Source organism: Elephas maximus, chromosome 1, assembly GCF_024166365.1.
Source record: "Elephas maximus indicus isolate mEleMax1 chromosome 1, mEleMax1 primary haplotype, whole genome shotgun sequence".
Classification (NCBI taxonomy): domain Eukaryota; kingdom Metazoa; phylum Chordata; class Mammalia; order Proboscidea; family Elephantidae; genus Elephas; species Elephas maximus.
This window is the reverse complement of record NC_064819.1, coordinates 2,471,372-2,496,821: the sequence shown is the minus strand read 5'-3', so window position 1 is coordinate 2,496,821 and position 25,450 is coordinate 2,471,372. Positions and strand designations below refer to the sequence as shown.

The window sequence follows — 25,450 nt, the reverse complement described above, 5'->3', positions numbered from 1 at the left end:
GGGGGTTCCTCCAGCCTCTGTCAGACTGGAAAGTCCGGTCTCCTTAGTGAATTTGAATTTTATTTTTCCTTTTTTTCTCCCACTTTGCCCTGGACCCTCTATTGTGATCCCTGTCAGAACAATCAGTGGTGATAGTCAGGTACCATCTAGTTCTTCTGGGCTCAGGCTGGTGGAGGCCGTGGTTCATGTGGTCCATTAGTCCTTGTGTCTTTGATTTTCTTCATTCTCCTTCGCTCCAAATGTGATGGGACAAATAGATGCATCTTAGATGGCTGCTCACAAGCTTTTAAGAACCCAGATGCTACTCACTAAAGTAGGGTATAGAACATTTTCTTTATGAACTATGACAATTGACCTATGTCCCTTGAGACCATGGTCTCCAGCCCTCAGTCCTAGTAACTTGGTCCCTCAACGTGTGTCTAGGAAGCTCTCTGACTTTGCCTTGGTCAAGTTGTGCTGACTTTCCCTATACTGTGTGCTGTATTTCCCTTCACCAAAGTTAACACTTGTTTACAATCTAGTTAGTGATTTCCTCTCCCCACCTTTCCCCTCCCTCGTAACCATCAAAGATTGTTTTTTTTCTGTGTGTAAACCTTTCCTTGAGTTTTTATAATAGTGGTCTCATACAATATTTGCCCTTTTGTGATTGACTTATTTCACTCAGTGCAATGCACTCCAGATTCATTCATGTTGTGAGATGTTTTGTGGATTCATTACTGTTCTTTAAAGTTGCATAGTATTCCATTGTGTGTATGTACCATAATTTTGTTTATCCATTCATCTGTTAATGGGCACTTAGGTTGTTTCCAATTTTTTGCTATTGTGAATAATGCTGCAATGAACATGGTGTCCATACATCTATTCATGTGAAGGCTCTTATTTCTCTAGGATATATTCCTAGGAGTGGGATTGCTGGATCGTATGATATTTTTATTTCTAGCTTTTTAAGGAGGTGCCAAATTGTTTTTGATAATGGTTGTACCATTTTACATTCCCAGCAGTGCATGAGAGTTCCAATCTCTTCTACCTGTCCAAAAAAAATTTTTTTTTCTGGTTGTTTTTATTAGTGCCAGTAACGTCTGGGTGAGATGGTATTGCATTTCTCTAACGGCCTATAATTATGAGCGTTTCCTCACGTGTCTGTTAGCTGGCTGAATGTCGTCTTTGGTGAAGTGTCTGTTCATACCCTTTGCCCATTTTTTAATTGGGTGATTTGTTTTTTTGTTGTTGAAGTGTTGAAGTATTGTCCATGGTTTTTTAATGTAATACTGAAGTTTATTTTTGGGGGGTTTAGTCTTCATTTTGTTCTAAATTTCTATTCAATTATAACTAAACTATTATATAATCCTTATCTCCTTGTCTTGAAAAGCTTGTTTCTAATAAATATACATCTACCCTGTTGCTGTTGAGTCAATTCCTACACACACACATTTAAACCTGTTGCTGTCGAGTCAATTCTGGCCCATAGCAATACTATAGGACAGGGTAGAACTGCCCTGTACAATTTCCAAGGCTGTAATCTTTACGAAGCAGACAGCCACATCTTTTTCCTGAGGCGTGGCTTGTAGATTCAAACTGCTGACCTTACCACTGTGCCACCATGGCTGCTTAATTATATACTTAGTTGGGTTTTAAAATTATGTATGTATAAATACGTGGGTGAGCTTTTGTCCTCTCCATTCTGATTCACTAATTTTTGGGTCTAATTTCTAATTTTGGATCAATGCCTCACTGTTTTATTATTGTTTTATAATATGCTAGATTATCTGATTAGGCTAGCCTCCACTCTCCAATATGGTGGACAAGTGACTATTTGAAAGTAAAGCAAGTAAAATCTAAAATTCAGTTCCTCGGTCACACTAGCCACATTTCAAGCACTCAGTTGCCACACGTGGTGAGTAGTTACCATAGTGGGCAGTGCAGCCTACAACCCTTACATCACTCCAGGGCTACTGAGCAGTGCTGCGCCAGTCACCATACCCCCTTGGCTGCTGCTTCCTTCTGTTAATATCCTTTCTCAGAAATCTTTGATATTTTTGCCTAAATAGGTGAATAAAATTTAGAATAAATTTGCTAGGCATCCCCCCCGTCAGTCCTGTTAACTTAATTCCAACTCTAATTTTAAACTTACACATGAACTTGAGAACTGGTATCTTTATAATAGTTAATCTTCCCATTCAGGGCACAATACACCACTTCATTTAGTTAGTTTTCCCTTTCTGTCTCCTAATAAGGTATTTAAGTTTCCTGCAGAAAGATTACACACAATTCTCAAAGGTTATTCCTAGGTATTTCATCTGTAAAGCTATTATAAATGGGCCCCCTTTTTGTCCATTTTATATTCCAACTGGTTTTGTTCTATATAGTATAGGAATTTCCCTCCTCCTAGATTTTGAAATCTTCAGTATACCTGCTTTCTTTTTTTAAAAAATAATATTCTATCGTGTTTTCAGTGAAAGTTTACGTAGTAAATGAGGTTCCAATTTAACAATTTCTACACAATTTGTTCAGTGAGATTGGTTACATTTTACATAGTGTGTCAACTTTTTCATTATTTCCATTCTGGTTGTTCCGTTTCCAGTCATCTAGTTTCCCTGCCCCTTTGCCTTCTTGTCTTTGCTTTAAAGTAAGTATTGACCATTTGGTCTAATATAGATTATTTGTTAAAGGAGGCACAGTACTCACAAGTGATATTGTTTTGTTTTGTTTTGTTTTGTTTTTCCTTTTGAGCCAATCTGTTATTTAGCTAAAAGATGACCTTATGGAATAGTTTTGGTTCAAGGTTTAAGTGTATTTCAGGGCAACAGTCTCGGGGAGTCCTCCAGCCTTAACTGGTCCAGTAAGTCTGGGCTTTTTAAGAACTGGAGTTCTGTTCCACATTTTGCTCCTATTCCATTAGGATGCATTTACTGTGTTCCTGATCAGAATGGCTGGTAGTCGTAGCTGGACACCATCTAGTTCTTCAGGCCTCAGGGTAGATGAGGTTGTGGTTAGTGTAGACTATTAGTTCTCTGGAGTAGTTTTTTCTCTGAGTCTCTGGTTTCTTTCTTTCTGTTTTACTCCAGATGGGTAGAGACCAATAGTTTAGCTCACAAGCTTTTAGGACCCCAGACTTTACTCACCAAACTAGGATGTAGAACATAAACTTTACATACTATATTACGTCAGTTGGCCAAGTTGTCCCAGGAGACTACGGTCCTAAGCCTTCACACCCTGTAATCCAATCTCGTAAGGTGTTTAATAAGTATCATGTTTGTGCCTCCTATGTGCTTTATCATGTATATGAATATATATGGATGCATATTTTTTTTTATATACACACCTGCATATAGATACATCTATATATGCCCACCTATATACACACATATACATACATATACATATCGATATACTTGTATGCATACATACATACACATTGTGGTGAAATGAGTTCCTTTATGTGGCCTTGGTACTTTGGAAAAACAGCTTGAGAGATTTTTTCCCCTAAGTCTTGAGGAGTTACCTTGCCCTAGTTTTCTACCCTAGAGGGTTTGTTACTTTTGCCCAGGTTGACTGACATTTTCTGGGTAAACAAGAATGATTTGATACTTTTCTGCCTGGTCCTGGGCTGCAGCCTGCCCTGTGATTGGTGTGCACCTTACAGGGATTGGTCAATAGACTATGCAAATGAAGTGACTATGAACTATGCAAATAAAGTATTTATAGCCTACTATGCAAATTAAGTTTTTGTGGCCTACCAAGAGGGAATTGGTTAGTTTGTGGCCCCTGCTAGGAGGGGCCTTGTCTTGAAATTGACAAAGAGTTGTGTGGGTATATATATATACAGCCAGTCTCACAGAGGTTTTTTAGAGATGGAAAGAAACAGGAAGAGAAGCAGAAGGAAGAAAGAAGAGAGAAGAAGCAGAGAGAGGAGGCAAGGAACCTCCTAAGAGAGCTGTAAGAGGGGGTCAGGGCTGTAAGACTGAAGACAGTGACTCGCCAGGAAGGGGCCCAGAGGCAGAGTCAATGATGACAGACAGCAGGGCCAAGAGAAGCCTGTCCTGAGATGGCTGAGAGGAGCCTGTCCTCAGGGGGGTGAGAGGAGCCTATCCTGAGGGGGTCAAGAAGAGACCTGCACTGCCAACAGTAGCTGAGAGAGCTGGCTTGCACTGAAGGAGACTTTGCCTACATACTTCCTGATCCCGACCATGAGTTGTAGCCTGTTCCTTATAAACCACTTAACTGTAAGTATGGTCTGTGAGTTCTGTGTGGTCATTGCCATGGATTATCAAATGCAGAAGAGAAGTAGAGAGTGTTGTGGGAGGGACTGCTGGTGTTAGAATTGATAAAAAGGTTGGAGAGTTGAGGTATGTCTGACCTCCCAGTCACGGGCATCAGCTTTGTGCTGTTGGTGAGACACCCTATCCCCCTGAAGTCAGACAGGTTCTGACACTGTTACTGCTCCCACTGTTTCAGAGGTGTGTGCACACTCCTACTATTTAGTTGTTGTTGCACATTGTATATGTCCCAGCATTTGCAAAAACGTCCTTTCTTTTGTGTACTTCTTAGCGACATCATTTACCTTGGTCAAGCTGTGCACACTTCACCCACATTTGGTGTTATACTTCCCGTCCCCCAAATAACAAGTGTCTGCTATCTAGAGAGTGATCACCTCCCTCCCCACCTATCGCTGGTAACCACCAGTGAACTTTGATTTCAGTATGTATACTTAGTCTTTTTTTTTTTTTTTAATAATATTGTGCTTTAAGTGAGAGTCTGCATAGGAAATCAGAGTTCCATTTAACAATTTTTATATAAATTGTTCCCTGACATTGGTTACATTTTTCACCATGTGTCAGGGTCGCTATGAGTCGGAGTCGACTCGATGGCACTGGGTTTGGTTTTTGGTTTGGTTTGGTCAGCATTCGCATTATTTCCATTCTGTTTGTTCCATTTCTATTAATTAGCTTCTGTGCCCCTCCTTTCCTTCTCATCTTTGCTTTAGGGTTAATGCTGACCGTTTGGGTGTACCTATTATTGTCTTTTTATAATGGTGAGATTGTAGAGTATTTGTCCTTTCGTGATTGACTTATTTCACTCATTGTAATGTCCTCCAGTTTCATCCATGTGATAATATATTTTGAGAATTCTTTATGGCTGCATGTACTGTACGTATGTACATTTTGTACAGTATACCTTCTTTCTTATCCCTTTTTTCTTTTTAAAATTTTCATTTTGAAATAATTTTAATACTTTAGAAAAGTTGCAAGAATAGTACAAGAAACTTGTATATCCTTCACTCAGATTCACCAATTATTAGAATTTTCCCCACATTGGCTTTATCACGCTCTCTTCTCTCCCTTTCTCTCTCCTTCTGTATACACACACACACATCACAACTAGACCAACAAGCAACATCATAATAAGTAGAGAAAATATTGAAGCTGTAAAAGATTTCATTTTACTTGGATCCACAATTAATGCCCACGGAAGCAGCAGTCAAGAAGTCAAACGACACGTTACATTGCAAATCTGCTGCAAAAGACCGCTTCAAAGTGTTAAAAAGCAAAGATGTCACTTTAAGGACTAAGGTGCGCCTGACACAAGCTGTGGTGTTTTCAATTACCTCATGCTCATGGGAAAGCTGGACAAGGAATAAGGAAGACCGAAAAAGAATTGATGCCTTTAAATTTCAGTGTTGTTGAAGAACCTTGAATATACCCAGGACTGCCAGAAGGACGAACAAATCTGTCTTGGAAGACGTACAGCCAGAATGCTCATTAGAAGCAAGGATGGGGAGACTACATGTCACATACTTCGGACATGTTATCAGGAGGGACCAGTCCTTGGAAAAGGACATCATGCTTGGCAAAGTAGAAGGTCAGCAAAAAAGAGGAAGACTCTCAAGGAGAGGATGGACACTGTGGCTGCAGCAATGGGCTCAAGCATAACAAAGATTGTAAGGATGGCGCAGGACCAGGCAGTCTTTCATTCTGTTGTACATAGGGTCGCTATGAGTCAGAACCGACTCAACAGCACCTAACAATATTACCGTTGAGTCGGAATTAACTCATAGTGACCTCATGTGTGTCAGAATAGAACTGTGCTCCATAGACTTTTCAATTGTTGATTTTTCAGAAGTTGATTGCTAGGCTTTTCTACCAAGATGCCTCTGGGTGGACTCGAACCTCCAGCTTTTTGGTTAGCAGCTGAGCACATGAACTGTTTGTACCACCCATAAACTCCTATATGTATGTATCTACACACACACACATTTTTCTTTGCAATTATTTGAGAGTAATTCCTTTTTATATAACATTCAAGGTTCGCATCAAATCACTCAATGTCTTGTTATGTCCAGAGCAAACTGAGCGTGGCAGACGTCAACTATGGAGCTAACCCTCTACCAGATAATTACAGCATTAGTGTGCCATTGCACTTCATTCATCTCCAAAGGCAGTAGTGTCCCTCAGGTTTCCTCTGTCTAAGGAGAGAGACCCCATTCACTTGTCTTGGAAGCAGACTGTGGGTTTGGTTTTGATGTTGTGAGACGTAGAGACAAGCCAAGCGGTTCTGAGCCCACAGAGTCATAGTTAAGTGTTGCTCATTATCAAGAGGTTGGTGATCCCTTTTCTCGCACCAGCACCCAGTCTTACAGAGCCCCAAGGACTGTGAAATCTGCCCACAAAAGGGTGGTCATGAAGAACAATGTAGGTGACCACTCTCCAAGAATCACCTCATCTCAACTTGGCCCCCAGATAAAGGGCGGGGGGGAGCTTACAACTATGGACCTTATTCTGAGGTAATCTCTGGGGTGACAACATCATGGAAGTTTCTTCCAGAAACATATGGCCCCCAAACGAGATTCAAGGTCCCATGACTTGATACTGGCTTCCCCTGAAGGCACGCCTCTTTCGTCATTCCTTTGTGTGTCTTCATGGGGGCCAGGAGGAGAGAGCCATTTTTCTATCAAATGTCACTGATCAAGAGGACCTCATCAGTTGAGAGCTATCAATAAAACCTGCTGAACTTCCTTTTTTTTTTTTTGAGCGATCCATAAAACATCCTACTCATTTAAATTTTTAGTTGAGAATAGGCTGCATAAAATAATCAGAGCTAGGAAAAACATACATCTGTTGTACAGTTCTATTTTCAGGTCATTTGAGGAAAAAAGGCCAAAGAGATGATGAAGGTGAAAAAGAGGAAGAAATGATGCAGGTGCAACAGGAAGAGAGAGACTTATACGGAAAGAAAAAATAGGAGATACTTGCTCATACATACACAAACATATCTGGTGAGAAAGAGAACTTTCCATAGAAAAGAATGCCTACTGAGTAGCTTCTATGGAAAATTCTACAAAAGAGTTTAAAACCATATTGTAGTTGTGCAATTGTTGATACAGTCTCTACATATTTCAATACTCATATATCTAAGTATACATTCATATGTACCTACATAGATATGACAAGTTCTGATTTTGTCTTGTTGAGTAAATGAACTCAATGGATCAATCCTTAAGGAGAGGCCAGAGTTGGTACATAAAAGCTTCCTAGCATTTTCTTTGCAAGAGGAAAAGTGCCCTTTCAAGTCTCTAGAACAAGCATAGCATAGTCTTACCTCCTTCTTAATTCCAGATTTCTTTGTAAAAATGACAAGCAAGGAAAGCTAACCCCCAGCATTAATAAGGAGATAGTACTAAAGAGAACGATGTGTTTTTCTAAGACTACTTACATGGACCAGTTAATCAGGTTCCCAGCAATGAGCAGCAGCATTCTGTCCTAGGAAGGAGGAGAGAAAATGTCAAATGTTGAGCACGCTGCTTTTTAAACCCACCACAGGAGAAGCATTAACTATGGGGGAAAGGATAGCCTCGGTGAAAGGAAAGTGTCTATGGTTCTGGGAGAGCTGGGCCCACAGTTGGAAATAATCCTTGAAATGGACTAACTGGCAAGGCCTTGGGATACACACAGATGTGGCCACATCCCCGAAAAAGCTGGGCTCTGGCTGTTTTTCACCCATGCTTAGGGGAGCGGACAGTGGGGGCCACACTGAGGGGTGATGGGTGAAGCTGGTGTGTGTGCCAGTTACTTAGTAGTTAAAAGAATTCCACCACTGAGTTCTGTAATCAAGGACTACTTTCCTGGGATGTGTTACTTGCTGGGCTCTGTTGGAGCTCTCGGGACCTGCCTGTAGGGAGTGAGTTTCTGGGTCACTATTAGGGTTCCAATGAGGCCTTGCAATTCCCAGCCTCTTTGTTTCTACAACATATCATCTCAACATGAAAGTTACCAGGAAGAGGAGAAAATAGAGACAAAAGGTCCATTTTAAAGGACAATTAGTAGTCCCTGGGTGGCACAAGGAAACCCTGGTGGCATAGTGGTTAAGAGCTAAGGCTGCTAACCAAAAGGTCAGCAGTTCAAATCCACCAGGTGCTCCTTGGAAAATCAGAGGGGCAGTTCTACTCTGTCCTATAGGGTCGCTATGAGTCAGGATCGACTTGACGGCAACGGATTTGGTTTGGTTTTTTTGGGTGGCACAAATGGCTAAGTGCTTGACTACTGGCTGAAAGGTTGGTAGTTGGAAACCACCCAGAGATGCCTCAGAAGACAGGCCTGGTGATCTGCTTTTGAAATAGAGCAGTTATGCTCTGCACACATGGATCACCAGGAGTCAGAATCAAGTCCATCGCCACCAAGGGACAACAACAATCTCTGACAGAGGTTTATTCACATTCGTTCCTCCACCTCTGCGTACTACTTGGAACTTCCAGGCACTGTCTGATTACACTTCAGTTTGATCGGCCACTCATCTACTATTTCAAAGCAGAGATTCTATGTCTTCCTGGGAATCCATCCAATTTGGAGGAAATATCTTCATTTAAAAAACGTTAATTGTTTCTCATGTTTCACAGCTGGGAGACGCTTAACTCTCAAAATACTCATAGGTCCTAAAAGGTTTCTCGATTCTCCCCTGAATAAAACCCTCCAGGCTCAATTCCCTGAAGTTCCCACATTCCTTTATGTAAAGATACTTCTGATTCTAAACTACTGTTGTTGTCGTTAGGTGCCATCGAGTCAATTTTGACTCATAGTGACCCCATGGGACAGAGTAGAACTTCGCCATAGGGTTTTCTTGGCTGTAATCTTTACGGAAGCAGGTTGCCAGGTCTTTCTCCCACAGAGCTGCTGGGTGGGTTTGAACTGCCAAACTTTCAGTTAGTTTCTCATTAAACGGGTAGTGCACATATTGTTTTATGACATTGGTTAACAGCCCAGGACATGCCAACACTCTCCCTCCCTGACCTCGGGTTCCCTCTTGTCACCTTTACTTTCAGTTAGCAGCGAAGCACCTGGCTGTTTGCACCACCTTTAGCAGGTGCTTAACAAGCTCCTGTGTGCCAGGCCCAAAAGGCACCAGGAATTGTCACCACAGCACTGGGTAGGGGTTGAGGCAACGGGCTCAGAGGAGGTAAGTAGCCTACTCAAGGTCATAGCCCAGCAAACAAAGGGAGCTGGGGCCAGGGCCCTGAGTCCTCTGCTCACTGCAGAAAATGTATATATAATAAAGTAATAGGAAGAATTTTTTAAAGTGTATTTCAGCCATCAAGCAACAACCACAAATTTTTAAAAGTCTTGCTCATTATGAAAACTAAACAATACAGAAATGTATAACGTGGAAAGTGAAAGATCCTAATGAAAGCGCCCAGAGTGGCCATCCATCTCAGTCTGCCCTGATGGTCTGCTCGTACCTGCTGCCCTGGAGTGGCTGTTAACAGTGTCCCTTTCACTCTCAGGAGCGCACCTGTTTGGATGATTACTTACCGGCACCTGTCTTGATTCTCCTCCACAACCATTCCCATTTTCTAACGGTTTCGTATACATTCTTTTGCTTTTCTTTACATACTAGCAAATATTTCGTTTATAAAAATGCGATAATCCTAGCTTGTCTTTTGTGAGTGAAAAGAAGAGTAAGCAACATGACTCTTCTCCCACTAAGTGGGCCTCAGCCACTGTCAACCATCTGGTTCTCTTGATTTTGGGAGTCTTCAGTGGTTTCCCCGAGCCTGACCCTCCTGCTGGGAGAAGGCCAGGGAACACAGGCACACCCACGTACCTTGTACAGAGGCCAGCTACACTGCCGGATGCAGTCCGTGTACACCACCATAGCGGCCCGCCGGAAGATCCCCAAATCTGCTAATGACACAATCGCATAGTAAGAAGGCTGAGTAAGAGATGATACAAAATACTCCAATACGGCTCAAGTTTTTGGGGGTGGGGATGCTGTTTTCTTCACCTCATTAAGATAGTGCTTTGCACCTAACAGGTGAGTGATCAGACATCTCTGCGGTCTTAGGGGGCGTGCCACGTATAATATAGCAGAAAGGCACATGGAGCAGACACGAGGGCACATAAACAAGAGGGGTGGCTGGAAGACCCTTACACACCCATCTCCTTCAGCTAAACTGTCTTTTGTTTGGGGTTTACCCTGGTGATGTCTCTTTTCTAGCAGAGATCTTACTGACCCTCTCAAGCTCACCTCCCTAAAGGAAATCTTAAAAAAAAAGAAATCTTAGCTAGTCTTTATTTCTCAATGTAGTTATGATAGTAAGAACTGAACCAAGGGATGCTGGGTTCTCCTGAGCATGTTCAGAAAACCTAGATCCATACTAAAATAATAAACAAAGGAATGCCAGTTAAGATGGCGAAGAAAAAAACACGGAAGATTTCTTTTTAAATGCATGGCACGAGCTATCCCAAATCCCTCAAAAAGATGGCATGAAAAGCAGCATGTGAGCTTTCTGTGAGCTATCCCAACAGAAAACATCAAATGAAGGCTAGGTCTGCACAAACAAGCATCTCAGCAAGCTTGGGCCCCAGCTCTGTTGTGATTTCTACCCCTCTTCTAGGCTTCCCCTGGGTTCCATTTAACCCGTGGTCACTAGACTGAACAAGCTGGGGGAGGAAAGATGGAGGGACATCCAAGTGGATGGTCTGTCCACATGATGGCCCAGAAGAGGTTCAGAGCAGGCTGCGCTGGAATGCGTCCTGGCCTCTGACCTTTCTGTTGCTCCCTCCCACTGAGCCTGCCTGCCTGGAAAGGGGGTGTTCACCAAGCAGTTGCAGATGGGACAACAAGGTGGGTGACTGCAAAAACAAACAAACAAGAAGCCCAAACACTCTAAAGCCCTGGGAAGGTGGCTGCTCATTACCTGTGTCAGACACATCTGATCAGTGGGAAGCAGAGGAGAAATGAGAAGAAAAAAATTATCAGAAGGTATCCAAACAGGTAAACTGACCCATCCTTTTATTGTTTCCTACAATAGGTAACTTTAATTTTGTTTTCTGATTATAAAAGTAATGTTTGTCCACCAAAAAGAACATACAATCTTTCTGTCTGTCTCAAAACATCCAAAACTTTGTTGTTAGCTGCTGTTGAAGTGATTCCCACTCATGGCAACACCACGCCTTACAGAGTAGAACTGCTCCATGGAATTTTCTTGGGTGTAATCTTTTTTTTTTTTAATTGTGCTTTAGATGAAGGTTTACAGAACAAACTAGTTTTTTATTAAACAGTTAGTACACATATTGTTTTATGACATTGGTTAACCACTCCAGGACATGCCAATACTCTCCCTTCTCGACCTTCAGTTCCCTATTGTTAGCTTTCCTGTCCCCTCCTGCCTTCTAGTCCTTGTCCCTGGGCTGGTGTGCCCATTTAGTCTCATTTTGTTTTATGGGCCTGTTTAATCTTTGGCTGAAGGGTGAACCTCAGTAGTGACTTCCTTACTGAGCTAAAAGGGTGTCTGGGGGCCATATTCTTGGGTTTCTCCAGTCTCTGCCAGGCCAGTAAGTCTGGTCTTTCTTTTTGAGTTAGAATTTTGTTCTACATTTTTCTCCAGCTCTGTCTGGGACCCTCTACTGTGATCCCTGTCAGAGCAGTTGGTGGTGGTCGCCAGGCACCACCTAGTTGTGGTGGACTCAGTCTGGTGGAGGCCGTGGTAGTTGTGATCCATTAGTCCTTTGGACTAATCTTTCCCTTGTGTCTTTGGTTTTCTTCATTCTCCCTTGCTCCCAAAGGGGTGAGACCAGTGGAGTATCTTAGATGGCTGCTCACAGGCTTTTAAGACCCCAGACGCTACTCACCAAAGTAGAATGTAGAAGAGTTTCTTTATAAACTATGTTATGCCGATTGAGCTAGATGTCCTCGGAGACCACAGTCCCCACACTGGCTGTAATCTTAACGGAAGCAGATTGTCAGGGCTTTCTTTCATGGCACGCAGCTGAGTGCACACCATTTGCTACTCCTCAAGAGTGAATCAAGACTTGTCTCTCTCACTCCCCACTTCCGTCACTACTTGCAACTTATGATCTGTCTTCTCTCATGAGAAATTCCTGCAGTCCTTTTCTTGGGTCCTGGGTGGTGCAAATGGATAATGGGCTTGGCTGCTAACCGAAAGGTTGACAGCTCCAGGCCACCCCAGAGGTGCCTCAGAAGAAAGGTCTGGGAATCTAAAAAAATCTCCTAAAAAACTCAGCCCTTGAAAACCCGCTGGAACACAGTTCTACTCCGACAGACGTGGGTCATCATGAATCAGAATCTACTCAATGCCAACTGGTTTTCCAACTGGTGATGGTGACGGAAGTGATGGGGTCATAATCTGGGCACGAAGCGTCGTGATTTCCTCCCAACTTATCTAAGTTCTGCCTCATCGCTGCCGCTTTCCTGTCCACGTTTGCTTTCATGAGAAGCCTGAAGGCCACTGAGAAAGGAGCATGCGTGTTGCGAAAGCAAAGGCAGCTTAAGAAATGGGTAAGAAGGTTGGCATTGCCTAAACCACTTTCCAATAATCCAAATGCCTGTCTTGGGACTAAATTTAGTAGCAATCATTGCCGCGAATAGTGAGTTTTTCTCTGAACAGTGGTAAATGTTTAACCACCTGGAGAAGACTCTCTGGGTGGAGAAATTGAAAATAACCAGTGAAAGTGCACACTGGCTGTCTTCCATTTGTCCCCACACGGTGCCCTATCCTGCACCATGCCCTGGGAGACTGACCTGTATGGATGACGTGATGGTTTCCTTACCCTCCTTTCCCCTTGGACTTGACAATGGAGAGCCCCAGCGGAACTGGAGGGACAGTGGGAAGGTGGGCAGTGATCTCAGAGTATTTACTTCCCTGTGCCCTCCCTATGAGGCTGCCTCAGGCTAGAGGTCACTGTTACTTTCAGTGTGACTCCCTCTCCATGACTCTCCTTCCATGTTTGGGTAACAGCTTCCTCCCTGTCCTTTTGGGCTTACATATGGCAGGAGCTCAGTGCAACTAACCCTGCACACCACTGTGCTGACTCTTTGCTTTCCCTCTCCCCTGGCCACAGCTTTATAAATATCCACTTCATAAATAAATCCTCCTTGGTATCTTTGGGTGTGACATATTTTTCCTATTGGAACCCTGACAAACACGGCCATACTATAGTATGTTAAATTCCTCCTTTCTTAACAGGTAAGCTAATTTAGTATGGCAAAATTGCATGGAAAAAAGGTGGTATAAATTAAAGCTCCTCTATGTGTTAGGCATCATTACCAATTACATGGATCTGTATTCAAGCTTTTCTTCCCCAATTCTGGGGGAACCCAGAATAACAAAGGCTCCAAGTTACTTCCTGTTTGAAAGTTTAGTTTGTGTGACTTCATTCACCTTCAAGAGAAGTGGAGATTGGGGTATGTCATATAAAATGTTCCACACAACTGGGTAATGATGGGAGGTCTGGGGCTACATTAATGTCAAGGCTAAATCTACTAAGGGCAAAAGGGAAAACCAAACTTCAAAAACGAGAAATTGTTTTATTCGATCTTCTAGTCTTGAAGCTCCTTGTTTATGCAGAAACTCCTTAGACCTGCCAAGAGGAGCCCCATATTTTATTTTATTTTTAACAAAGAGAAATTTATTTCCTCAGAATAATGTAGGCTAGAAGTCCAAATTTAGGGCGTCAGCTCCAGGGAAAGACTTCCTCTCTCTGTTGGCCCTGGAGGAAGGTCCCTCTCATCAATCTTCCCCTGGACTAGGAGCTTCTTTGTGCAGGAACCCCGGGTCCAAAGGATGTGAGAAGCCCCGGATTTTAGAATGCCTCATTCACCATTAAGTGAGAAGTCTGCAGGGCTAAGGAGGCTACTCAACTGGAGCTTGCATCCTTCCTCTTCTAGACCACATGCCTAGTTCCTGGACCCAGAATCGCCAGCCCTGATGGCCTGAGCCTGCTCTCAGGGCCTGTGGAGACCCCCTCTCTGGCCTCTTCTCCCAAGGGCAGATAGCACCTCTAGTGTGTGCACTTCTGTCTGGAGGAATGGCCAAGAGGGGGTTATCTGTGGGAGGTGTGGATGGATACTGCATGTTGAGCGAGAGTGTCCATATGCACACCTGTGAGATCCCTTATGATGCGAGACAGAGTCAGGAGTGGGAAGGTGCACCCAGCCAGGATGCAGGCTGGGGACCGGCTTTCCTGCACAGCCATGTTCTGGAGTGTCCCTCTGAGGAACTAAGAACTCTGAATTTGAACTCGGTCTTTAGGTTGTAATGAAGGTATATTATATTTATCACTTTGCTGGTTTTGTTTATTTAACATATTTAATTTTTTTTAAGTCTGCTTTATAACTTTAAATTTTTTAGACATATAGTATTGTATTTGTACTCTTGCTCTAGGGCTTTCAAATATTAGGGGTGGGACTATCTTATATATAATGATTAGTTTTGAAACATATAAAACAATATGTAAGTCTGACTTCCTCGACCTTAAAATGATTTGTGAAATTGAAGCACTTTAAAACAGTTCGCTCCTCTGTGTGGTGACCTCTAACAGCAGAGAGCAAGCTGACTTCTCTAGAACACTCGAGGCCGAGCAGTCCATGTCGTCACAGGGAGCTCAGCAGGTGTCCTGACTCTGTGACTGCGAAGTCACTTGTGCAAAGTTCCAGTTCCAGAATTTGGAAACCAAACACAATCCATTCTCAATAACCATTTACCATGACTTGACAAATGCTCTTCGTGACTGCGGTACACTGACAAATCTCCCTCCAGGTGGGTGACATAGTATGGGCGATCATGCCAGTCTCCAAATGCTCTTTCAAAGCCTGGTGGGTTGCAGAGTGTTTGGAACTAGGAGCTGTGCCTCAGCTCTGAGGTCTAGCAAGTCTAGCATCTCAACTGAAAACAGAACTAGTGGTAAGAGCTTATTACAACCCTGTAAGGATGAGGGAGCTCTTGGAAAGAATACACACCGGGAAACACAGCCCAGACTTTGTGATGTTCGTTATGCACGCGCTCATGATGGCAGGTTTTCATTTAGAGGAAGGCAAAGACGATGGATGCCTGTTTCCTCAGGAGAAAATTGTCAGCATGTTTATTATAGAATAATGGGTGACTCACCTATCTTGAAACGACCCATGTAGTAGATCTGGGTGCTGAGGGCCAGAGAAGCCAGAACATGGATTGCAGAGAAGATGACCCAGAACCACACGTCATTTTCCCCCAAAACCTAGGAACAAAGACGGCAGTTACCTTCCCTCAGGGTTCTCTCCTGAGAGCTGTCTAAAACCCTCTGTCTGTCCTAAGGAGGCAAAAACTGAGCTGTGGGCACATTTTATTTTCCCTTCTCTGAACTCACGATGATCTCACTGCGTACACCTGAGGTCTCCTGGCAAATGAAGACAGAAAAGGGGGAAATGGGTGTGGCACCTTCACGGACAGTGGTGAAGGGGCAATGGATCTAAAGTTGGGCTAATGATCTTCAAATAACTGTGGACAAGCACTGTTTGTGGCTCATGCAGGTTTCCACACTGACCTCTTGAAGTCAGCCTGCCCAGTCAGTTCGTACATCTGTGTCCCAGCCTCTCATGGGTCAGGTCCTAGGTTCATGCTAAAAGGAGGATGGCAGTTTTATAGGTGCCTATTACATTATAAAGGAAGCCCTGGTGGCGTAGTGGTTAAGCACGACGGCTGCTAACCAGAAGGTCGGCAGTTTGAATCCACGGTGGTCCTTGGAAACTCTATGAGGCAGTTCTACTCTGTCCTATACAGTCGCAAGGAGTCAGAATTGACTTGATGGCAGTGGGTTTTGGTTTTATTACATTATAAAAGGAGCCCGGGTGGCACAGTGGTTAAAGCACTTGGCTGCTAACTGAAAGGTTGGCGGTTCCAACCCCCAGTCGCTCTGTGGGAGAAAGACGTGTCAGTCTGTTTCCATAAAGACTTACAGCCTTGGAAGCCCTGTGGGGCAGTTCTACTCTGTCCTGTAGGGTTGCTATGAGTCGGAACCAACTCGATGGCAATGGGTGTGGTTTATTACGCTATAAAAAATAATTAACTAAATAAAAGCATGCCACTGATGGAGCAATGTTGACAGTGTGTCATAAACCAAGGGTAATGATTAATCCAGACTGGCTCACTTGAGGTCCAACAACCACAGACACCTCCCGACAGGGCCCTTTTGAAAGTCAGGCTGAAGGCAGACGGAGAGGGACTCACCACTCCAAGGACGGTGAGCATGATGACCGCGGCAAAGGACGCGTAGGCAGAGTAGGCACTGGCGTTGATATCTGGGTGGCGTTTCTGGTAGAGCTTCAGCATGCAGAGACCAGCAATTATGTACATGAAGGAGGTGTCTGCGGGTGAAAGGAAGAGCCCAGGCAGTCAGAGTTCACACAGAATGACACTTCTAGATTTCTCTTCAGCCTCTGAGGATCCCCTCACTCTAGTCCATGGAGTATCTGCTGCCCTCAGATTGTGGAGAGACGCCCCACATGGCAGCCTTCCCAGGCATTGTTCTCTAGGGAGGTTCCCCCACCCTCTGTACTCTATCCACTTCTAATCCCCTCCAAGGCTGTTCTTGGTTCACAGAAGGAAAGTATCTGATAACATGCGATCAAGTAATTGATAACCTCTACTTGTTCAACAACAGTAAGAATTCCAAATGGTGACCTTTTAGCCAGTGTGATAATAAAGAGACCTAGGTGGGTGTAGGAGGCCCTTCTCAGCACCCTGAAAGAGAACTACATTGATCACTGGTGTATACAGCTTTATAGCCTAGAAATGGAAAACAGAAATTAAGTGTGACTGGACTGCATTGGAGCCCTGGTGGCACAGTGGTTAAGAGCTCGGCTGCTAACCAAATGGTCAGCAGCTTGAATCCACCAGCTACTCCTTGGAAATCCTATGGGGGGCAGTCCCACTCTGTTCTATAAGGTTGCTATGAGTTGGAATCAGCTCTATGGCAATGAGTTTTTTTTTTTTTTTTTTCCTACTTCATTAACCTGTTCCGTCGAGTCGCTTCCAACGCATAGCAACCCTATAGGACAGAGTAGAACTGCCCTATAGGGCTTCCAAGGAAAGGCTGGTGGATTTGAACTGCTAGCCTTTTGGTTAGCAGCCCTAGCTCTTAACCACTGCACCACCAGGGCTCCAAACCAGGGCTACTGCATTGTAGTGTGTGCGTGTTAGATGCCATTGAGTCAGTTCCGACTCATAGCGACCTCATGTACAACACAATGAAACACTGCCCTGTCCTGCCTTATCCTCACAATCATTGTTATGCTTTAGCCTACAGTCGTAGCCACCCTGTCAATCCATCTCGTTGAGCTTCTTCCTCTTTTTCGCTGACCCTTTTTTTTTTCTACTCTACCAAGCATGATGTCCTTCTCCAGGGTTATATAAATACAAAAGAAAACAACAATGCAGTGTCCCATTGTTATGGATTGAATTGAAGTCCCCCCAAAGTTATGTTGAAGTCCTACCTCCTGTACCTATAAATATGGCCATGTTAGGAAATACAGGCTTTCTTGCGTTATGTTGATGAGGTCATACCAGAGTAGGGTGGATCCTAAACCTAATCCCTTATGAGTGGTGTCTTATAAAAAGAGCAGAATAGACTCAGACACACTCAGGGAAGACGCCACAGACACGTGTATAAGCAGCAAGGTAACATCAGTGATTGCCGGAAAGAGGACCCACAGAAGGAATCAGCAGGCCAAGGTCCTGACCTTCAGCCTCCGGGATGGAAAGACAATAAATGTCTGTTCTTTCAACCCACCGTACTTGTTGGATTTTTTGTTACGGTAGCATGAAGTAACTAAGACATCCATTTTACTCAAAATTCAGCAAAAAATGTACATGTCTAAAAATAGCAAGTGCTAGTGATAATATGGGGAAATGGGAACTCTCACACAGGTAGTGGGAGTGGGAATTAACGGTCCAGAGAGCAATTTGGCAGTTTTTGGCAAAACAGAAGATGCACAAATTAGGTGATCCCCAAATTCTACTTCTAGGTATCCCAGGAAAGTCCTCTCGTGTGCACAGAGACAGATACAAGGATGTTCCTTCCAGAATTGTCGATAATAGCAAAAAAAAAAAAAAAAAAAAAAAAAAAAAATGCAACATCCATATGCTGTTCCGTAGAGGAGTAGATAAATGTGGTATATTTTTATTACAGAATATGGCAATCCTTAAAAATGAATGGGCTAATAGCCCACATGAACCATGGCCCCTTCTAGTCTGACGTCAGAAGAACTAGATGGTGTGACTGCTCTGACCAGGGATACAACAGGAGATCCTGGATAGAATGGGAGAAAAACGTAGAACAAAACTCAAATTCTTCAAAAAGACCAGATTTTCTGAACTGATAGAGACTAGAGGAACCCCTGAGACTATTGCCTTTTAACTTGGAACTGAAGCCACTCCCAGAAGTCTCTTTTCAGTCAAATAATAGATTGGCTTACAAAATAAACAATATCACCGTGAGGAATGTGCTCCTTTAAACAATCAAGTATAGGAGACCAAAGGGTCAACATTTACCCAAAAGCAAAGATGAGATGGCAAGGTGGGGCAGGGAAGATAGATAAATGGCAACAGAACAAACAGAATGGAGAAAATGAGAATGCTGACACATTGCAAAAATTGTAACCAATGTCATGAAACTATTTGTACAAAAATTGTTAAATGGGAACTTAATTGGCTGTGTGAACTTTCACCTGAAACACAATAAAATATTAAAAAAAAAAAGAAGGGGCCAGATGTCCTTGATTCAATATTAATAAATCTTGAAAACACATGGTTGAATTAAGAAGAAAAAAAAAAGTATGCTGCACAACACGGTGTGATAAATTAGTAATAATCTAGCTCCTGTGTAGCAAAAGTATAAAAACAGTCATTGCCTCTGGGGGAGAAATTAATCACAGTTGTTGCCTCTGGGGAAGAAAGGAAGGGAATACAGTTGAGAAGCAGTTCAAAATAGAATCTCAACTTTATCACAATGTTTCATTTCTTAAAAAGTAGATCTAAGGCAAACATGGAATCCCTGGGTGGTGCAAACGGTTAACATGCCTGGCTAATGACCAAAAGGTTGGAGATTCGAGTCCACCCAGGGGCATCTAGAAGGAAAAACCTGGTAATCTACTTTGGAAAAATCAGCCACTGAAAACCCTACAGAGCACAGTTCTACTCTGACACACATGGGATCACCATGAGCTGAAATCCACTCAACAGCAACTGTTTTGTTTTGTTTTTTTAAGGCAAGTATTAAAAACGTTGTCATTTGTTCATTCTGAGTGGTGGATAATATTGTTCTCTGTACTTCTGTCTATTAAAATTGTTTTATAATAAAAAAAATTAAACGTGACAGGGCTTATCTGTGATGTTTTGATTAACAGTCAGAGCACAAACATAAAAATGATGATTTTAAAATTCTTATCCTTGAGTGGTTAACTGCCTGCCGGCATCAGCTCTTCCCTTCCTCCTTCCTGACAGCCTCTCAGGGCCTCCTCATACATCTAACCCCTTTCAACTCAGAAACGAGACCCTCTCAGTGCATTTGCTTCAATTTCCAATCTAACCTAATCCTGTAAATCTGCTGCAAAGGACCTCCTTAAAGAGTTGAAGAGCAAAGATGTCACCCTGAAGACTAAGGTGCGCCTGACCCAAGCCATGGTATTTTCAGTCACATCACATGCATGTGAAAGCTGGACAATGAATAAGAAAGACCGAGAATTTATGCCTTTGAATTGTGTTGGTGAAGAACATTGAATATACTGTGGACTGCCAAAAGAATGAACAAATCTGCCTTGGAGGAAGTACAACCAGAATGCTCCTTAGAAGCAAGGATGGCAAGACTGTGTCCTACATACTTTGGACATGTTAGGAGGGATCAGTCGCTGGAAAAGGACATCATGGTTGGCAAAGTACAGGGTCAGCAGAAAAGAGGAAGATCCTCAACTAGGTGGATTGACACAGCGGCTGCAACAATGAGCTCAAGCATGACAACGTTTGTAAGGATGGTGTAGGACCGGGCAGTGTTTTGTTCTGTTGTGCACAGGGTCAGTATGAGTTGGAACCGACTCGACGGCACATAACAACAATAACAACTAATGCTTGGCTCCAAGGTTGGATGATCCAACTTGGATCTGATTGGTCTAAAGGTAATCCCACCTTCTTTGCCACCATAACTGGCTTGAGCTGACCAGCACAAAGGAATGAATCAGAAATGGGTTCATGGCCGTTGAAGCTATTGAGGTGTGAGGGAAGTTATGTGGGAATTTCTGGGAAAGAAGTTTCCTTGCTTAAAAGAAGTCTCCTAGACGCCAGATTGCCTTCTCTGGATATTGTGGAGTAAAGATACAAAGCCAGGACTTGCAACAGCTAATTTTGTTACCATTAGGGAAGATAGTCTGAGGATAAAACCAACACAGAGGATAGGCACAGGCAAAGGGACCACAGAGAAATGCTGTCAGAACCATCAGATTAAGCCAGCTGCTAGTCCTTTCTACCTCTGGACTTGCAGATGGTGAGCTGATTAATAACCTTATTACTTGACTCAATCCGAATTGGGTTTTCTATTACTTTCATACCAAAGCAATCTAACTGCCAAAATTAGGCTGAGTTACACAGAGGGACCATTCTAGATGTTTGTTGGGGCATCACTGCTGGCTGTGGGATCAACATTCAGGGTTGAGCTTTTTCGAGTTCAAAAGGTGGTCAGAGAAGAAAATGGTATAATCTGTGGAAATGATGTTCCATGAAGTCGTTACCTCAGATCACTTCATCTCATGTGAAATACCATTTAATTCTTGCAAACATGACTTTGGCACTTTTGGGAGGTCATTTTTTTTTTTAGTATAACACTTCATGACTCAAATCTGTGTCAAAAAACAACAACAACAACAAAACCAAACCCACTGCCGTCGAGTTGATTCTGACTCATAGCAACCCTATAGGACAGAGTAGAGCTGCCCGATAGAGTTTCCAAGGAGTGCCTGGTGGATTCGAACTGCCGACCTCTTGGTTAGCAACCGTAGCACTTAACCACTACGCCACCAGGGTCCCAAATCTGTGTAGTTAATATAAATTCTAGTTACCGAATTGGAAGTTGGAGTAATTAGGGCAGACATGGTAACAAGCACTGAGTACCCCTTCCATCATCAAGGCGATGCCCATGGCATAGAAGAGGCCAAAGTGTTTGGGGATCCCGTACTCCTGAAAAAGGAGAAAGGTTGGTCAACACAAAGATACAAATCAGCGACATACCCACAGAATCTTGAAGTTCATTCTTTTGGCCCATGTGCTTCATTATGGCACAATATGTCATCCTAACATTAAACCAACATCCCACTCCTTTGAGGATCCTGTTTGGAGCTACAATCCTTCTTGGCTCCCCACCACCAATTTGCTCGACCTCTTCTTACCATTGCAAAGATGTCCTTGGCTTCTAGGGCTCTTTGGTGAAGGATGTCCCGCCGGAAAACTATCAGCAGGAAGAGAATGCCCAGAAGCACGTGGCCCAGGTTACTGAGAATGTTGTTGAAGGCACTGTAGGGATGAGAGAGGAACCGTGAGAGAGTCAGGCAATGTTTCCCGAACTCCTAATATGAGAATGAGAGAAATATATGTGGTCTCACCTTCTTGATTTAATTCTTCTCTACCCTTAGCGAAGGTAAACCCTGTTGCCATCGAGTCAAATCTGACTCATAGTGACCCTAGAGGACAGAGTAGAACTGCCCCATAGGGTTTCCAAGGAGCAACTGGTGGATTCAAACTGCCCACCTTTTGGTTAGCAGCCACAGTTCTTAACCACTGTGGTAGCTTTCCACAATTGTTTTTAGGATTAAAAAAACCTGAAATCAAACACTAAACAGAAGAGACTCCCTACATGCCTCACGGGCGACTAGAGGCCTGGGCTTACCTCAGGACGCCCAAGGGGTGAGCACATAGGAAGTTGTAATAGCAGATGTCCTGGTTGCCAGTGACATTTACTACCTGTAAAATCAAGAGCGAGAGAGGAAACGCAGGTTTTCTACATCCTCTGAGCCTGTCTGCCTTTGACCTCATAACAGGCAGATAGTGCCTGCTCACAGTGATGAGTTGTCTGTGGTTTACAGTGAACACAGCACTCCCTCTCAGCAGGGACAGATGGTTATTGTTCCCCTTTAGACAGCACAGGCACATTTCCACGCTACCATCTTCTTTGCACTGAAATATTCTATGTGCCCTGCGGTGATGTGGCCTCAAGGTGGAATTTGGTGTTTCTCCTTTGCTATCGTAATAAAAGAAAAATGAAAGGATGCTAACAGTGGGAATTGCCTTTTCAGACAGTCACGTTCTGTCCTATTTTCCACATTAATGGGGAATATGGAGCTGTCCCATACTCTGGGCTGAAATGATAACCACGGGCAAGTGGACACAAGAAGTATGCTCACTTTTCCATGTTTATCCCCATGTCCATTGTTCAGAACCTTCCCAGACCACAGCATAACGTAAGCAGCTTTATCTTCTGACAGAGTCCCCACATATTCAGAGAACATTTAAATTATAAACCGTGGTGCTCAAACCACATAAAGTCCTTGTTCTAATCAACTTAATAAGTATAGAATTAGTTGCATATTATTAGACCATTGGTTCTCAAACTTGGCTTGTACATTGGAATCACTGGGGAGTTTAAAAACTACTGTTGTCTGGTTCTATTCCCAAAGACCGATTTAATTGGTACAGGGTGCAGCCTGGGCACCGGGATTTTAAAAATTTGGATTGGGATTGCATTGTATCTGTAGATCGCTTTGGGTAGAGTTGACATTTTCACAATGTTGAGTCTTCCCATCCAGGAGCATAGCATGTTTTTCCACTTAGATAGGTCTCTCTTGCAGTGGTGTTTTGTAGTTTTCTTTGTGTAGGTCTTTTATGTCCCTGATTAGATTTATTCCTAAGTATTTGGTATTGATTTGGTGATTTCCTTTTTGAAGTTCTCTTTATTGGTGATTTCCTTTTTGAAGTTCCCTTTATTGGTGTATAGGAATCCAACTAATTTTTGTATGTTAATCTTATTATTATTTTTTTATTTAATCTTATATCCTGCAACTTTGCCAAAATCTTCCATTAGTTTCAGTAGTTTTCCCGTGGATTCTTTGGGGTTTTCTGTGTATAAGATCATATCATCTGCAAATAAGGATACTGTTACTTCTTCCTTAGAATTTGGACGCTCTTTATTTCTTTTTCTTGCCTTATTGCTCTGGCTAGTACTTCCAGCACAATGTTGAATAAGAGTGGTATTAAAGGGCATCCTTGTCTGGTTCCCGCTCTCAGAGGGGAATGCTTTCAGTATCTCTCTGTTTAGAAGGACGTTGGCTGTTGGTTTTATATAAATGCCCTTCGTTATGTTGAGGAATTTCCCTTCTATTCCTATTTTGCTGAGAGTTTTTATCAGGAATGGGTGTTGGACTTTATCAAATGGCTTTTGTGTGTGAATTGATAAGATCATGTTATTCTTTTTATTCATATTATCCCTGTTGTTTTATTTATGTGGTGGATTATGTTGATTGATTTTCTAATGTTGAACCATTCCTGTATACATGGTATGAATCCCACTTGGTCATGATGTATTATTTTTTGATATGCTTTTGAATTCTATTGGTTAAAGTTTTGTTGAGAATTTTTGCATCTATGTTCATGGGGATATTGGTCTGTGGTTTTCTTTTTTGTGGTGTCTTTGACTGGCTTTGGTATCAGGGTTATGCTGGCTTCATAGAATGAGTTTGGAAATATTCCTTCCCTTTCTATGCTCTAAAATAATTGAGTAGTATTGGTGTTAGCTCTTCTCTGAAAGTTTGATAGAATTCTCTGATGAAGTTGTCTGGGCCAGGGCTTTTTTTTTGTTGTTATTGTTTTTGGGAGGTTTTTTTTTTTTTTTTTAATTACTTCGTCAATCTTTTCTTTGGTTATGGGTTTGTTTTTATATCAGTTTGTGTTAGTTTAGGTAGGTAGGGTGTTCCTAGAAATTCGTCCATTTTCTATAGGCTTTCAAATTTGTTGGAGTACAATTTCTCATAATATTCTGTTACAATCCTTTTTATTTCAGTTGGGTCTGTTGTGATATCACTTGTCTCATTTCTTATTTGGGTTATTTGCTTCCCGTTCTGTGTTTGTCAGCTTGGCCAATGGTTTGTCAATTTTGTTGATCTTTTCAAAGAACCAACTTTTGGTCTTGTTGATTCTTTTAATTGTTTTTCCATTCTCTATTTCATTTATTTCTCATCTAATCTTTATTATTTCCTCTCTCCTGGTGCCTGAGGGCTTCTTTTGGTGCTCTCTTTCTATCTGTTCAAGTTGTGGGATTAATGTTTTGATTTTGGCCCTTTGTTCCTTTTTTTTTTTTAATTTTTATTGTGCTTTAAGTGAAAATTTACAAATCAAGTCAGTCTCTCACACAAAAACTTGTATACACCTTGCTACATACTCCCAATTGCTCTCCCCCTAATGAGACAGCCTGCTCCCTCCCTCTCTCTTTTCATGTCTGTTTCGCCACCTTCTAACCCTCTCATCTCCCCTCCAGGGAGGAAATGCCAACATAGTCTCAAGTGTCCACCTGATCCAAGAAGCTCACTCCTCACCAGCATCCCTCTCCAACCCATTGTCCAGTCCAACCCCTGTCTGAACAGTTGGCTTTGGGAATGGTTCCCGTCCTGGGCCAATAGAAGGTCTGGGGGCCATGACCACAGGGGTCCTTCTAGTCTCAGTCAGACCATTAAGTCTGGCCTTTTTATGAGAATTTGGGGTCTGCATCCCACTGTTCTCCTGCTCCCTCAGGGGTTCTCTGTTGTGTTCCCTGTCAGGGCAGTCATCAGTTGTAGCCCAGTACCATCTAGCTCTTCTGGTCTCAGGATGATGTAGTCTCTGGTTCATGTGGCCCTTTCTGTCTCTTGGGCTTGTAATCACCTTGAGTCCTTGGTGTTCTTCATTCTCCTTTGATCCAGGTGGGATGAGACCAATTGACGCATCTTAGATGGCTGCTTTCTAGCATTTAAGACTCCAGACGCCTCTTTCCAAGGTGGGATGCTGAATGTTTTCTTAATAGATTTTATTATCCCAATTGACTTAGATGTCCCCTGAAACCATGGTCCCCAAGCCCCCGCTCCTGCTACACTGGACTTTGAAGCATTCAGTTTA

General features: G+C 42.8%; 1 protein-coding gene across 8 annotated transcripts in view; it reads right to left on the bottom strand.

Moving 5' to 3' along the window:
- SIDT1 (SID1 transmembrane family member 1) overlaps positions 1–25,450 on the bottom strand; it is a 145,332-nt gene that overhangs the window by 12,091 nt on the left and 107,791 nt on the right. For 6 of the 8 annotated variants that reach the window (XM_049876616.1, XM_049876642.1, XM_049876652.1 and 3 more), the window contains 8 exons: positions 22,197–22,270; positions 21,700–21,823; positions 21,373–21,490; positions 16,496–16,632; positions 15,398–15,506; positions 11,189–11,203; positions 10,093–10,172; positions 7,711–7,757 (listed from right to left, as the gene is read on the bottom strand). In XM_049876616.1, coding sequence (XP_049732573.1) covers positions 7,711–7,757; positions 10,093–10,172; positions 11,189–11,203; positions 15,398–15,506; positions 16,496–16,632; positions 21,373–21,490; positions 21,700–21,823; positions 22,197–22,270 — 704 coding nt within the window. The remainder of the gene's footprint in view (positions 1–7,710; positions 7,758–10,092; positions 10,173–11,188; positions 11,204–15,397; positions 15,507–16,495; positions 16,633–21,372; positions 21,491–21,699; positions 21,824–22,196; positions 22,271–25,450) is intronic. The other 2 variants (XM_049876621.1, XM_049876631.1) reach the window with 2 other exon arrangements.